Genomic DNA, 14,722 nt, shown 5'->3' with positions numbered 1-14,722 from the left:
CTGCTCAGGGGTCTTTATTCAGCGGGCAGCTGGGCCCTTTTGTTTATTTAGCTGTGTTTGGTATTAGGTTAACGCCTCATGGCTATTGAGGGAGGGAACATAAAGATGGAATGGTTACCACTGTTACATGTTTACTGTGCAACGTTAGGTGAGAGTCTCCTTGCTATTTAGAAATGTTATGTACGTCTATGGATAGTATCTCAAAATATTATTGTGGTTCAGCGGGCCAATGCTCCCCTGTAGCGTAGGTGAATATTTGGGAAAAACAGCTATGGCTAATAGCTGTCAATTCTTGTCAAATGAAAGAATACCTCAGCTGTAACCCCTGACCCTTAGCGTAATCCCTGACCCTTAGTGTAACCCCTGACCTGACACCATCCCCACCTCGTCTGTGCTGTCTGTACTCTTACATTTATTCATTGTGAATTCACTGTCATCTTGTCCCTGTGCTCTGTCAAGCTCCACTGTCTTCTGGTTGTCCCCTTGTCTTGTTTTAGGTCCTGAGTGTGTCCTCTCTCCCCACTCCGCACCCCTGTCCCACCACCAGCAGCACCCCCCCGCCTCGCCAGCTTTGCTCGTGCACACTGAGTGCCGGGACTGCCCCCATCTCCTGGAGGACAGCATGCATCAGTCTGTGTTACACATGCCTCAGGACCTGGGTACTGCTACTGCCCCTAAACACCCCCTTTTTAGCCTGCCTTGCCCACCACCCTCTGTGTTAATCTTATACCCAACCCACCCACACCCCCATCCCACCCATCACATATGTGTTCAGCTGTGTGTGACTCTGGTGACTGGGCAAAATTAATCTGTGTTGAATCACCTCAGTGTCCGGGGTGTGGACAGGCCTAGAGTTCTAGTGTTATACTATAGAGTTTTATACAGTAGTAAATCAGTGTTCTCTCTCTCTCTCTCTCTCTCTCTCTCTCTCTCTCTCTCTCTCTCTCTCTCTCTCTCTCTCTCTCTCTCTCTCTCTCTCTCTCTCTCTCTCTCTCTCTCTCTCTCTCTCTCTCTCTCTCTCTCTCTCTCTCTCTCTCTCTCTCTTTTCATCTGGTCTTGCAGACAGCAGTGAGTGTCTGACTGATGATGTCAGCATCATCGCAGGCGGGAGCCTGACAGGCTGGCACGCTGACTCCGCGTTTGTGCTCTGGAGGAGGATTCTGGGTATCCTGGGGGACGTCAACAGCATCCGCTGCCCCAGGATCCACGCCAAGGTGTTCAGTTACCTCTACGACCTGTGGCACAAACTTGCTAAGGTAAGCACTGCCCAGCCTCCAAAAACTCTTATAAGCTCTGATGACATGTCATGTACAGTAAGTTTGTCTCAGTCAATATTTTGTTCTGTAGATTTTCAGTCTGGATAATGCAGTAATGCACTAATTGCAGATCCGGGATAACCTGGGCATCAGTGTGGATAACCAGTCGTCTCCTCCCCGACCTGTCTTCATCCCTCCTCTCAGAATGCTGGCCTCCTGGCTCTTCAAGGTGATTCAGAGGTCCACTGACTCTACCCACATCAAAGCCATGCGTGTGACTATAACTGTGTGACCCGGTCTCTCTCCCTTCTACCTCTCTCCTTCACTCCCTTTCTCTCCCTCTGTCCTCCTCTTACTTTTCCCCCAGGCCACCATGCTGCCAGCAGAGTTCAAGGCGGGTAAGCTGCAGGCTTATAAACTCATCTGTGAGATGATGACCAGGAACCAGGACGTGCTGCCCAACAGTGACTTCCTGGTCCATCTCTACCACGTCATGCACAAGGGCTTCACCAGCGAGGACCAGGTAATTTTTGTGTTATCCTAAGCAGGTTTTAAATATTTAGTAGGAGTTGTTCATGTGAGACAGGTAATGCCAAGAGGAAGCCTGACGAAGATCCACAGTGGTCGAAACATTGCCTCTAAAACTCGGAGGCACCTAAACTGTGCTGTCATTCTCCTGTTTTCATGTGCTATTCTATGTACCCTGTATCTGTGGAAACGACTGTATCTGTGGAAACGACTTGATGTAGATTCCAGTAACTAAGGCCAGAAGAGGGAGCCACTGTCAAACACAAGAGAATGGGACTGCTCTTGTAGCCACCTGCCAATAAACTACAGTTTGGATCTGTTGAATTGTGGCTGTACTTCCACTCATAACCACTAGATGGGGCTATAATCAAAGGAATCTTAGCTTTGTTGCATTGTCCTCTCGATAGAGGAGTAGGATGATGAGATGCATGGTTGCGGGTACATAGCACATGCTTATTGTCATGTCTTGTCATGTGTTGACATATGTCCTGCTGATGATGACATTGCTTATGCTTAACCTTTACCCTTCTAACTTAATCTGGACTGACTGAGGTAAATGTGAAGATAGTTGATGAAGCTGGGGAAGTATTATATTGCGCGTAGGTAAGGTTCACCTGGGTTCACATCGGTGTAATTAAGTGTTCTCTAGGCCTCTACTCAGCTCTCAGCTGGATCTCTCCAGACCTGTCTCTCTGTCTCCTCGGGAGGACAGCCAACCGGTGGTGATGGTACACTGTTTTGGCATGTTGTCTCCTCTCAATTCAGCATGGTTCTCCTCTAGCTAGCCACACCCTGCCTAGCTGGCTGGCTGGCTGCTCAGCACATTTGACGGAGCTCCAGTCCCCCCCCCCAAAACAAAGACAGAGAGGGAGAGAGAGAAAGAGATTGATGAGGAAAGGGGGGAAAACTGTGAATAAATTAGTTTGTTTTGTGTGTGTATGCTCTGCCCACAGGTTTATATTGCGCTTTGGCAGAGCGACAAGCTTATTAGAATGTTTTCCATGTCGTTAAATAATGTTTGAGCCCCTGCCGTGTATACGTGATTAATTAAGGATTGATGTCTGTCGTGCTCCGTTAGAGTGACACGTTGGCTAGGGCTAAAGAGGACGGGAGGGGGAGACTGGGGAGGAGAGGGGGGTCCCGGAGAATGTGCTGTGGGGAAATGAAGGGGCCGGCGCAGAGGGACAGCGTGGTATTCTCCAGCTTTTGTTGTGCCTAAATATAATATGGGGCCGGGCCGCCAGTACTGAGCTGGCTGGGCGCTGGAGCGTGCTCAAATTGGCCGGAGAAAGAGTCCTCACGCCACACAATGGAGGGACAGCCCAGCCGCACGCCTGCTTTACATAAGAAAGTGCCTCTTACTCCATCCCACTCCCCCTCCCTCTATCCCAGGGGTGTTACACTAATTTAGGTTATTTCCTTGCTGTCAAAATTTGCTGAAGATAGTCCTCTATCCATCGCTTTTGGAGTTTTCAATACTCCCTGTCGTCCCTGACTGTTTATAATTATTAGCCAGCTGGACACAGTCAAGACAGGGTATAAATGTGGCTCCATTATCATTTCTACACAGTTTTGATTTGGTTTTAGTCATTTTAAAGTATATTGAGTACTTACAAAAATACTCAAACCACCCGCGAGCCAGATTGGACACTTCCTGTATGTGTTGTACGTTTGGCAGCCCTGCTCTATCCCCTCTATCCACCCTCCCTACAGGATCCCTTCCAAATCTAATGTTCTTCTCTCTTTAGTCTACTCTGTCCCACTCGCATGCTCCGTATTTATTTATCCCGATTTCTTTGTGTTTCTAATAGGCTGTCTAGTACTTTTTAAAAACTCATATTGTATGATTTTTAAGCACTGCACATGTTTGCAAATATAACGTGGCAGCGTGTTTCACTGAAAGGGAGGGGGTATGAAGGAGTGTACATCGAGACACGAGACAGTTGGCATGGCCTTGGGCCAATGGTAGTAATCTATTTTATAAGTGTGCACATCAGCCTACTGTGAAGGGTTGTTGCTTGTGCATCAAAATGGGCCTTCTAGGGCTGTGTGTTGGTGTGCTGGGTGTGAGCCAGTCAGTAAACATCTCTCTCACACCTGCTCTCCCTATGCACAGCCATGGGCTTCTTTATTCACCTCAATTTATCAGTGAAGAGAAAACTGGGATTATTTAATCTGTGTAACGGATGCCTGTGGAGAGGGAGGGAAAATGTGACGGTTGAGTTCTGTTGCGGTTCAAATCCCAGCGGCTTAGTATTGATTTTCAAAAGGACCTCTACACCTTGACACATTAACAGGAGGGGTCTATCTATTAGCCTGGACTGGGAAAATCGTATTTTTCACAAACTTTCTGTGATAAGAACTTATAGTAATGCCATGATTTCAGTCTTATGCAATAATGACCAGTAAATTGTATTCACACCCCTTGACTTTTTCCACATTTTGTTGTTTTACAAAGTGGGATTAAAATTGATTTAATTGTCATTTTTTGTCAACGATCTACACAAAATACTATGTCAAAGTGGAAGAAAAATTCTAACATTTGTAAAACATTTATAAAAAATAAAACACTAATACAGTGCCTTATTCCACATTTTGTTCTTACAGCCTGAATTGAAAATTTATTTTAAAAAATAAATAATCAAAACCATCTACACACAATACCTCATACAGTGAGGGAAAAAAGTATTTTGATCCCCTGCTGATTTTGTACGTTTGCCCACTGACAAAGACATGATCGGTCTATAATTTTAATGGTAGGTTTATTTGAACAGTGAGAGACAGAATAACAACAAAAAAATCCATAAAAACGCATGTCAAAAATGTTATAAATTGATTTGCATTTTAATGAGGGAAATAAGAATTTGACCCCTCTGCAAAACATGACTTAGTACTTGGTGGCAAAACCCTTGTTGGCAATCACAGAGGTCAGACGTTTCTAGTAGTTGGCCACCAGGTTTGCACACATCTCAGGAGGGATTTTGTTCCACTCCTCTTTGCAGATCTTCTCCAAGTCATTAAGGTTTCGAGGCTGATGTTTGGCAACTCGAACCTTCAGCTCCCTCCACAGATTTTCTATGGGATTAAGGTCTGGAGACTGGCTAGGCCACTCCAGGACCTTAATGTGCTTCTTCTTGAGCCACTCCTTTGTTGCCTTGGCCGTGTGTTTTGGGTCATTGTCATGCTGGAATACCCATCCACGACCCATTTTCAATGCCCTGGCTGAGGGAAGGAGGTTCTCACCCAAGATTTGACGGTACATGGCCCCGTCCATCGTCACTTTGATGCGGTGAAGTTGTCCTGTCCCCTTAGCAGAAAACACCCCCAAAGCATAATGTTTCCACCTCCATGTTTGACGGTGGGGTTGGTGTTCTTGGGGTCATAGGCAGCATTCCTCCTCCTCCAAACATGGCGAGTTGAGTTGATGCCAAAGAGCTCGATTTTGGTCTCATCTGACCACAACACTTTCACCCAGTTCTCCTCTGAATCATTCAGATGTTCATTGGCAAACTTCAGACGGCCCTGTATATGTGCTTTCTTGAGTAGGGGGACCTTGCGGGCGCTGCAGGATTTCAGTCCTTCACAGCATAGTGTGTTACCAATTGTTTTCTTGGCGACTATGGTCCCAGCTGCCTTGAGATCATTGACAAGATCCTCCCGTGTAGTTCTGGGCTGATTCCTCACCGTTCTCATGATCATTGCAACTCCATGAGGTGAGATCTTGCATGGAGCCCCAGGCCGAGGGAGATTGACAGTTCTTTTGTGTTTCTTCCATTTGCGAATAATCGCACCAACTGTTGGAACCTTCTCACCAAGCTGCTTGGCGATGGTCTTGTAGCCCATTCCAGCCTTGTGTAGGTCTACAATCTTGTCCCTGACATCCTTGGAGAGCTCTTTGGTCTTGGCCATGGTGGAGAGTTTGGAATCTGATTGATTGATTGCTTCTGTGGACAGGTGTCTTTTATACAGGTAACAAGCTGAGATTAGGAGCACTCCCTTTAAGAGTGTGCTCCTAATCTCAGCTCGTTACCTGTATAAAAGACACCTGTGAGCCAGAAATCTTTCTGATTGAGAGGGGGTCAAATACTTATTTCCCTCATTAAAATGCAAATCAATTTATAACATTTTTGACATGTGTTTTTCTGGATTTTTTTGTTGTTATTCTGTCTCTCACGGTTCAAATAAACCTACCATTAAAATTATAGACTGATCATTTCTTTGTCAGTGGGCAAACGTACAAAATCAGCAGGGGATCAAATACTTTTTTCCCTCACTGTTTTTATTTTGTGGTAATTTGTTGAAAATTACATTCGGAAATATCTAATTTACATAAGTATTCGCACCCCTGAGTCAATACTTTGTAGAAGCATCTTTGGCAGCAATTACAGCTGTGAGTCTTTCTGGGTAAGTCTCTAAGAGCTTTCCACACCTGGATTGTGCAACATTTGCCCATTTTTATTATTTTCAAAATTCTTCAAGCTCTGTCAAATTGGTTGTTGATCATTGCTAGACAACCATTTTCAGGTCTTGCCATAGATTTTCAAGCAGATTTAAATCAAAACTGTAACTCGACTACTCAGGAACATTCACTGTATTCTTGGTAAACAACTCCAGTGTAGATATGGCCTTGTGTTTTAGGTTATTGTCCTGCTGAAAGGTTAACTAATCTCCCAGTGTCTGTTGGAAAGCAGACTGAACCAGGTTTTCCTGTAGGATTTTACCTGTGCTTAACTCCATTTTATTTCTTTTTTTATCCTGAAAAACTCCCCAGCCCTTAACGATTACAAGCCTACCCATAACATGATGCAGCCACCACTATGCTTGAAAATATGGAGAGTGGTACTCGGTAATGTGTTGTATTGGATTTTCCCCAAACATAACACTTTGTATTCAGGACAAAAAGTGAATTGCTTTGCCACATTGTTTGCGGTATTACTTTAGTGCCTTGTTGCAAACAGGATGCATGTTTTGGAATATTTTTATTAAGTACAGGCTTCCTTCTTTTCACTCTGTTATTTAGGTTAGTATTGTGGAGTAACTACAATGTTGTTGATCCATCCTCAGTTTTCTCCTATCACAGCCATTAAACTCTGTAACTGTTTTAAAGTCACCATTGGCCTCATGGTGAAATCCCTGAGCGGTTTCTTTCATCTACCAATAGGTGCCCTTCTTTGCGAGGCATTGGAAAACCTCCTTGGTCTTTGTAGTTTAACCTGTGTTTGAAATTCACTGCTCGACTGAGGGACCTTACAGTGTGGGGTACAGAGATGAGGTAGTCATTCAAAAATCATGTTAAAGCTGCAATATGTTATTTTTTGGGCTACCTGACCAAATTCACATAGAAATGTGAGGTGGAGATCTGTCATTCTCATTGACAGCAAGTCTAAGAATCGGTAGATCTGTTTGTGCGCCATTTCTATGCTTCCTGTTCTTAAGTTTCGTTTTTGCATCTTACTTTCGGTTTTGTACATCAGCTTCAAACAGCTGGAAATACAATATTTTTGGTTATTGAAAATATATTTCAGAGCAGTTTAGATGGTAAAATGATTCTCTACACTGCTTGCTTGTTTGTCACAAACTTAAATTAAGCGAACTATTTGAATTTTAGCAACCAGGAAATGGCTGAGCGATTTCTGCATATTGCACCTGTTATATGGAGAGTGGTACTCAATAATGTGTTGTATTGGATTTTCAAATGCAATATGCAGAAAGTATTGTTATAAGTATTCAACAAAGGGGTTGAAGACTTGACTCAAGACATTTCAGCGTGAATTTTTGTATTCATTTGTAAAAACATAATTCCACTTTGGCATTATGGGGTATTGTGTGTAGTAGGCCAGTGACAAAAAGGTCTAAATTTAATAAATTTTAAATTCAGGCTGTAACACAACAAAGTGGAAAAAGTCAAGGCACTGTGAAGACTGAGGCTCATTTCCTGTGCCTTCAAACACGGCAGAATGAAAGGGTTAAGAAGCCTCCTGTCAGGGTTGTGTTAATGCACCTTTTGTTGAGTAGAGCAGAGCAGGCCAATCCAACTGCCAACCCTCAGCCCCACCACACAGGACCAATTCCCATCTCTACTACCACACATTCATTTCACAACCAGCTCCCTCTACTTACAGGCGCAATGGAAATGCTTTGTAGGTTTGTTGCTTGCCTTAAAATGCTCATTTCAGGCAATCAGCCGACAGTTTGTTGGCAGCTAATTACCACAGACTGTTCTCCACATTACGCCTCTCCGAGGTCAATTACGGCAGAAATGACGGTAAAATGGGCCTCAAAGCCCTAATGCTCCAAACCAATTTTCGGCTTCTGTCGGCACTGTGTATGTTTTGACTTGTTCCTTATTGCCTGCGTGTTTTTCTATTCCTCTTTTGTTTCCCCGCTCTGTGTTTACAAAGGCTTCATTTGAGGTGATTTAATGTAGCTGGTGGGTGGGTTGGGAGGGGTAGAGCAGAGCGGGGGTGGAGGTGTGCGGAGTGTGTCGGGTGTTTGTTGAGGTGCACTGGGGTTTAGGGCTCGGGGAGACACGGCCACTGTTTGAACGACCTGATTTACACACATTTACAGCTATCCAGAAGGCAGGTGTTCCCTGCCTGGACCTTGTCTGTGTACACACACACTGGCTTAGCAAAGATAAGCGGGCAAACCAGTCTCCCCTTTATGTAGGCCTTTTACATTCTTATCTCATAAAGAATTTCAGTTCACTCCTGACATTTTAAGGCAACATGACTGTACTTTTACTAGCCATCAGGGTAATAAGATGGTCGTCGATCCATTGTTGTTATGGAGCTGTATTATCTGCCCACGTATAGAGAAATCACTCTTTAATACAGCTTATGTCAACACCCATCTGGCACAGAGAGAGCACTGTGCACCTGAACAATACCTTATCCCTGGCTTTAATTACGTGTTTGTGTGTGTGTGTGTGGAAAGTTGCAGGTCTTTTGTGCCACCATTCCGCCTCCCTTGTGCTGTGATCAACCCATCTGCTGCCTCTTTCTCCTGTTCCCCTCTTTTCCTCCATCCCTCGTTCAAACTCTCATTTTTGGGTTTTGTAAAAGATGGACTGTGAAATTCTGTGCTATCCTGAGTGCACTGTTGTCATATTTGTACCAATTTGGGAAGGACTACATTGCAATCATTCCTTTCCTGAGCTCAGTGTCTGTCCATTCCCCAAAATAAACTAACTCAGAAATACATGCAACCTGCTTACAAAATATGTGTATTTTAATGATCGTTCAATCAATCCATTGACCTGACCACCATAACCATCTGTGTGGTGTTTGATCCCTCCCAGGACGTTCTGAACACAGTCATCCGTTCCTGTTCCCCGCGCTTCTTCTTCCTGGGCCTGCCGGGCTTCACCTTGCTGGTGGGGGACTTCATCACCGCTGCAGCACGCATCCTCAGCAACGACTCCTCCGAGGTACACAGTATGGCAAGTCTTACATTGCATTAGCTACAACTGAATTATAATGCATTATATCAGTTGGCTAATGTAAATATTAAAAAGCAATATTTGATGTAATAACATTTAGGGTCATTATACATATTCTGCTAAGCTTCATTCTGAAGTTCAGATTAGAGTGTGTTGAATGTACTGCGGTGAATTCAACTCAAGGCCATAATGCCGCAGCTCTTGGACGATTTTCCTGGAATCGTAATGTTTCATGTTCTGTAGCGATGAGATGACGAATGTGTGTTATTTTCCTCTGAAAGGCTCCGAGGATAGAAGCACAGACTGTCCTTGGGTCGCTGGTCTGTTTTCCCAACCTCTACCTGCAGATTCCACTACTGCAGACCATTCCCGGAACTGATGACATCGTTGTCCGGAACGAGGACATCAAGGTATTAAGAGTTCTTCCATGTCCTTTGACCTTTTAGTAAATACTCAGACAGCAAACACATTTTTAAAAATGGTATAGCAGTTCCCTGTAGTTACAATTGATGTATTTTGATGAATAAGATGGAACGTTTGGATGGTAATGAAGTGGATTGGTCATCATCATGTCTTCTCTCTGCCCTCTCCCTTCAGGACTATCTGGTCAACATCTTACTGAAGTCTGCACGGAATGAACCCTGTGAAGCAGCCAGGTATAGAAGGGATAGGGGTGCGGAAGAATGGTGGTTGTGAAGCAATGGGACTGATTATATTGAGTGGATTAAGGTTCATATTTCAGATAAATAGTATATTGAAATAAAATATTTGATGAATATGTGTAATGTAAGAAGAACATTATAGAGGGGTAGTGAAACTTAACAGAGATACAACAAGAGTGAGTAATTGGTCCCGTAGCGTATATCAGTATTCTCACTGGTCTACTGTGTCTTTTAGGTGTATGGCTGTATGTAGTCTGGGCCTGTGGGTATGCGAGGAGCTAATGCAGCAGAATATTCACCACCAGGTCGAGGATGCCATCAATGTTCTGGGTGTAACACTAAAGGTGAGTGTGTTCATCAGCGTCTGTGAGTGCCAACGTGCTCAGTGGTGTGACTCAAACAGATTTTTGAAGACCTCTGCTCCCCTGTCTATCAGTGGATAGATGCAGAGAGAACCAGTTCTTTCTGAGGGTTTTGGGGAACGAGCTCGAGGGCTGTGGTGTAATTTCCAGGCCACTCGCTCTCAGTGGATGCAGTCCAATTTAAGCAACCACATCTCACCTCTAGTTTCCTACTAGTGCAGTCCTTCCCTCTAATGGAGCAGTAATCACTCCCCAGTCCAACTTGACACACACACTCAGCCGGCCCAAAATAAAGGGGATGTGGAGGCGAGGGAGGGAGGGAGGGGTGCTTTTCTAAAAGCAGGTGCTAAACTCTCAGGGTCTCTTTTTGTGTTGGGCCATTTCTGCATTGTCTGCCCTTGTTACATGTCAAGAGGCATTCAGCCAGAAAACAGGGGAAATTCTATTTCTGTGCCCTGAATTCCAAATCACAATTTTCAGCTGTCTGCCAATCCGTCCATTAATGAACTGTAGTTTGAAAGAAAGGTCTTTGCAGAACCAAGACATTTTCATACCTTTTTCTGTTGTGCCAGAGGTCCCCATCCTGGTATTGTACAACTACTCATCCTACGACTTCCCAGAGTTTTTAACCCGGATATCTTGTTCTCGTGTCCCCTCTCTGGTCAGTTTGGGAACAAAACTGTGGCTCAGGTAGCCTGTGACCTGTTTCAGCTCCTCATCTCTCACTGGGAACACCTCCAGAGGCTAGAGCGCTCTCTCCCAAAGAAAATCATTGAGGTAGGATGCCACAGCTCCCCCGCACCTTGCTAATATGAGACATGCTATCCACTATCACTTGCGAAATACATGTCGTCAAAGTATCCCTATCTTTTTGTGCCATGCAGATCTTTGTGGCCACTATAGCATTTCTGTTGCCGAGCGCAGAGCACTCGACGGTGGAGGCTGACAAAAAGGTACAGGAAATTGAAAGGGCATAAAATGGCTGAAGTCTGAAGGACCCTTTCTTCATAGATGTAGCGAGTGCATTTGCACAGGAATCTTGTTCTATCTGGACCATATCTGTCTCCCCTTCCTGCTCTCTCTCTCCCTCCAGCTCTCTCTCTCTCTCTCTCTCTCTCTCTCTCTCTCTCTCTCTCTCTCTCTCTCTCTCTCTCTCTCTCTCTCTCTCTCTCTCTCTCTCTCTCTCTCTCTCTCTCTCTCTCTCTCTCTCTCTCTCTCTCTCTCTCTCTCTCTCTCTCTCTCTCTCTCTCTCTCTCTCTCTCTCTCTCTCTCCAGCTCTCTCTCTCTCTCCAGCTCTCTCTCTCTCTCCAGCTCTCTCTCTCTCTCTCTCTCTCTCTCTCTCTCTCTCTCTCTCTCTCTCTCTCTCTCTCCAGCTCTCTCTCTCTCTCTCTCTCAGCTCTCTCTCTCTCTCTCTCTCCAGCTCTCTCTCTCTCTCTCTCTCTCTCTCTCTCTCTCTCTCCAGCTCTCTCTCTCTCTCCAGCTCTCTCTCTCTCTCTCTCCCTCCAGCCCTCACTCTCTCACCCTCTCACTTTCAGTCCATCCCTCGCTCTCTCCCTCCCTAATTACCTCTCTCCATTGCTCATCTCCTCCCTAGCTGCTTTACTAATTATCTTTGTCCGCAGTAGGCTTCATTGTGTGTGTGGAGGGCACTGGGCTAATGGAAAAGCCTCTCCTCTATTTGTGTGACTCAGCTAATGGTGTCTTTGCTGCTGTGCCTGCTGGACTGGTGTATGGCCATGCCCCTGAGCATGCTGCTGGAGCCCATCACAATGCCCGTGCTGGAGGACCCCACATCCCACAAGGCCCCTCTGCTCGACTACATCTACAGGGTGGGTAACAGAAAAGAATAGTGTCATAGTACTTTGTCTTACCCACACCACAGACCTCTTCAGAAGCCCTATTTTGCATTTAAAGTGTTCTATGACACCTTGGAAATTAATTTTCAAATTTTGGTTTCCAGTTTCTACTGTTATGTGAGAATATCCACCAAACCACCCCACCTGTTTGGTAATACACATGTGATACACAGAAACATTGATTTATAACAGGGAAGTATTTTAGGTTACTTTGTTCTTGCCTTTTTATTTTTCCCGATTGGGTGTTTGAACCCTTATTTAGCGAATAAACGCAGAGGAGAGGCTGAGCATCAGTCTAAATGAATGAGGTATTATTCAGTGGAGGTTTGACAGATGCGGTCAAAGACAAACCTTTATATGGATGTCACCCCTGATAAGAAATGGTCAAATTATTTAAATATGTCTTTGTCCTTGTGATAAGCCTGGATTTTAAAGCCTGTCTAGATTTGAATTGAATATATCTTAATATGGGAGAGACTGCAGCTGCTATGTAGGAAATAAATAAATGTCATTGGTTCTATTGTGCACATAAAAGTAAACTGTCACTTAATTTCATCATAGGTAAATCAGTGTAACACTGATCTTAGTGAAATGCTTGTCCTCTTGTTTTCAGATATATAATGTGAGGAGTAACATATTTGGACAACATTAATGTAATAAAACCAGAAAAATATCACGCACACACAAAATGCACTTCTACTGGTCTCCCATACCAAATTGACTTCAAAACTGTACTCCCCAAAGAAACACTTTATATAAATATTTAATTCTCAGTCTTTTCAGCTAGGCACTCATTTACATACCAGTAAACCTCACAAAATGAATAAAGCGATTTGTCTAGTTTATGCATCTCTTTTGAATTTGTTATAGTAACTATTTAGTTGTTTCTTATACCAAATCCTCAATGAACAGATTCAACTTAAAAGTGACCCTTTTCATATGCTGATGAATAAAGATGGGAGATTTCTGCACCTCTGCTGAGGGTTTGAGCTTGGTATTTGTTGTATTTGTGTCTAACAGCATGAGGCTGGTCTGTGCAAAAGGCATGATTGCTCTGGACCTCCATGCCGTGTCCTCCATCTGCTCTCTGCCTGCCTCAGCAGCTGCACCCTCGCTGTGTGTGTGTGTGTGTGTGTGTGTGTGTGTGTATGTTTCCTTGTGTGCATGTTTTTGTGTGTCCATGAGTGAGTGTGCATATGTGTCTACACGTATCCATGTTTGTTACCTTCCTGGAACTGTTGCTATGCGAGGTGCAGCCACTTAGTCGTCAAGCAAGCAGAAGCTTTTTTTCTCCTCCACAGAGGAACCACTTTAGGGCTTTGGTGTGGCAGCTGTTTGGTTCTGGTCTTTTCACCATAACCCCCCCCATACCCAGAGGACTCTAAGGCATTATAATCCACATACTGTCTGCATTTCCCCACACAATACTGTTTCAGATGACAGGACCTGTACCTCTCCTCTCTGATCCTTGGCCAAGTGTGCATGTGTGTGTTGAATGGGATTAGCCATTCATTTACATAGACCAGCCTCCACAATGGGTTTACCAAGTCCACCCACTCAATGTGAGAGGCCCCACAGTTTGCTATTGTCTGGTATGTCAGGCGTAGCTTCCACATTTTTTTTTTTAAATGTATATAAACTAAAACTTACATAGACAAAAACCAGTAGACAACTTATCATTGACATACTTCCAAATACTTCACTGTATACAGAGCATAGGTGTTTGTTTGTGTGCGTGTCTGAGTGCCTGTGTTTGTGTGTGTGTCTGAGTGCATGTGTTTGTGTGTGTGTGTGTGTAGTTGTGGGTGCATGTTTGTGGCAACATGAGCAGAAGGATAAAGTCTTAATTAAATCAAACAGAGTAAACCTGGCCAATCAGTGTAATCAACTGGCCTAGCATGTCTAATCTAGTCCCGCCAACCGAACGGACGGATGCCGCACCATCTGTTATGCAGATCGATACTCACTCATCACAGGAGAAATGGATTAGTGGCAATAAAGCGCCTCTCCTCCCTCAGGTGGAGGGTTACCATGGCAATCAGACCATATAGTCCCCCTTCGTATGTTCCTCAACCATCCGATGCTCGCTTCCTTACCTGGAACCTCTGCGTTTGAGATTACTGTATCATTTTAAATTGACTTGCCTAGTTACTTCCTTTCTCTGTGTTTCAGTTACTGTAAGGTCAATGTTGTTCAGCTGTTCACTGGCATCCGCTGCCGTCCAGTGCCACCACTGTCACATAGTAACCCACTGATATTCTGTAACTCTCAGGCAGACTTGGTAGTGTCTGTAATTATCTAATTTATGAGTCCCATGTATTTGTTGATGCTGTGCAGCCAGCCACACAAAGAAACAGTAGCAGTGACTGAATGCAAGGTTACCACTGTCTTTCTCCTGTAGTGTTTTTAACCCACTAGGTGTTGACTCCTATCCTCTGTCCCGTAGGTGCTACACTGCTGTGTCTCTGGCTCCAACCTGCACACCCAGCAGAGCCACTACCTCCTGAGTCTGTCTGACCTCTCCACTGACTACGACCCCTTCCTCATACTGGGCCAGGTCAAGAGCTCAGAGCCCCCTCTCTCACACACCAACGCAGACTTTGGCAGCCTGCTCACC

General features: G+C 44.5%; 1 protein-coding gene across 5 annotated transcripts in view; it reads left to right on the top strand.

Annotated features, from left to right (window-relative positions):
* The window catches only part of LOC121545013 (ral GTPase-activating protein subunit alpha-2), a 142,721-nt gene that overhangs the window by 61,222 nt on the left and 66,777 nt on the right, over positions 1-14,722 (top strand). For 4 of the 5 annotated variants that reach the window (XM_041855331.2, XM_041855332.2, XM_041855330.2 and 1 more), the window contains exons 21-32: positions 498-659; positions 1,063-1,256; positions 1,387-1,485; positions 1,624-1,779; positions 9,085-9,213; positions 9,507-9,635; positions 9,823-9,881; positions 10,123-10,231; positions 10,916-11,026; positions 11,134-11,202; positions 11,941-12,078; positions 14,552-14,722. The exon at positions 14,552-14,722 is cut by the window's right edge and continues 10 nt beyond it. In XM_041855331.2, the coding sequence (XP_041711265.1) occupies positions 498-659; positions 1,063-1,256; positions 1,387-1,485; positions 1,624-1,779; positions 9,085-9,213; positions 9,507-9,635; positions 9,823-9,881; positions 10,123-10,231; positions 10,916-11,026; positions 11,134-11,202; positions 11,941-12,078; positions 14,552-14,722 (1,526 nt within the window). The remainder of the gene's footprint in view (positions 1-497; positions 660-1,062; positions 1,257-1,386; positions 1,486-1,623; positions 1,780-9,084; positions 9,214-9,506; positions 9,636-9,822; positions 9,882-10,122; positions 10,232-10,915; positions 11,027-11,133; positions 11,203-11,940; positions 12,079-14,551) is intronic. The other variant, XM_041855333.2, reaches the window with a different exon arrangement.

This window comes from Coregonus clupeaformis, chromosome 29 (assembly GCF_020615455.1).
Source record: "Coregonus clupeaformis isolate EN_2021a chromosome 29, ASM2061545v1, whole genome shotgun sequence".
NCBI lineage: Eukaryota > Metazoa > Chordata > Actinopteri > Salmoniformes > Salmonidae > Coregonus > Coregonus clupeaformis.
Note: the sequence above shows the minus strand (reverse complement) of the source record. Positions and strands in the feature narration are given on the sequence as shown.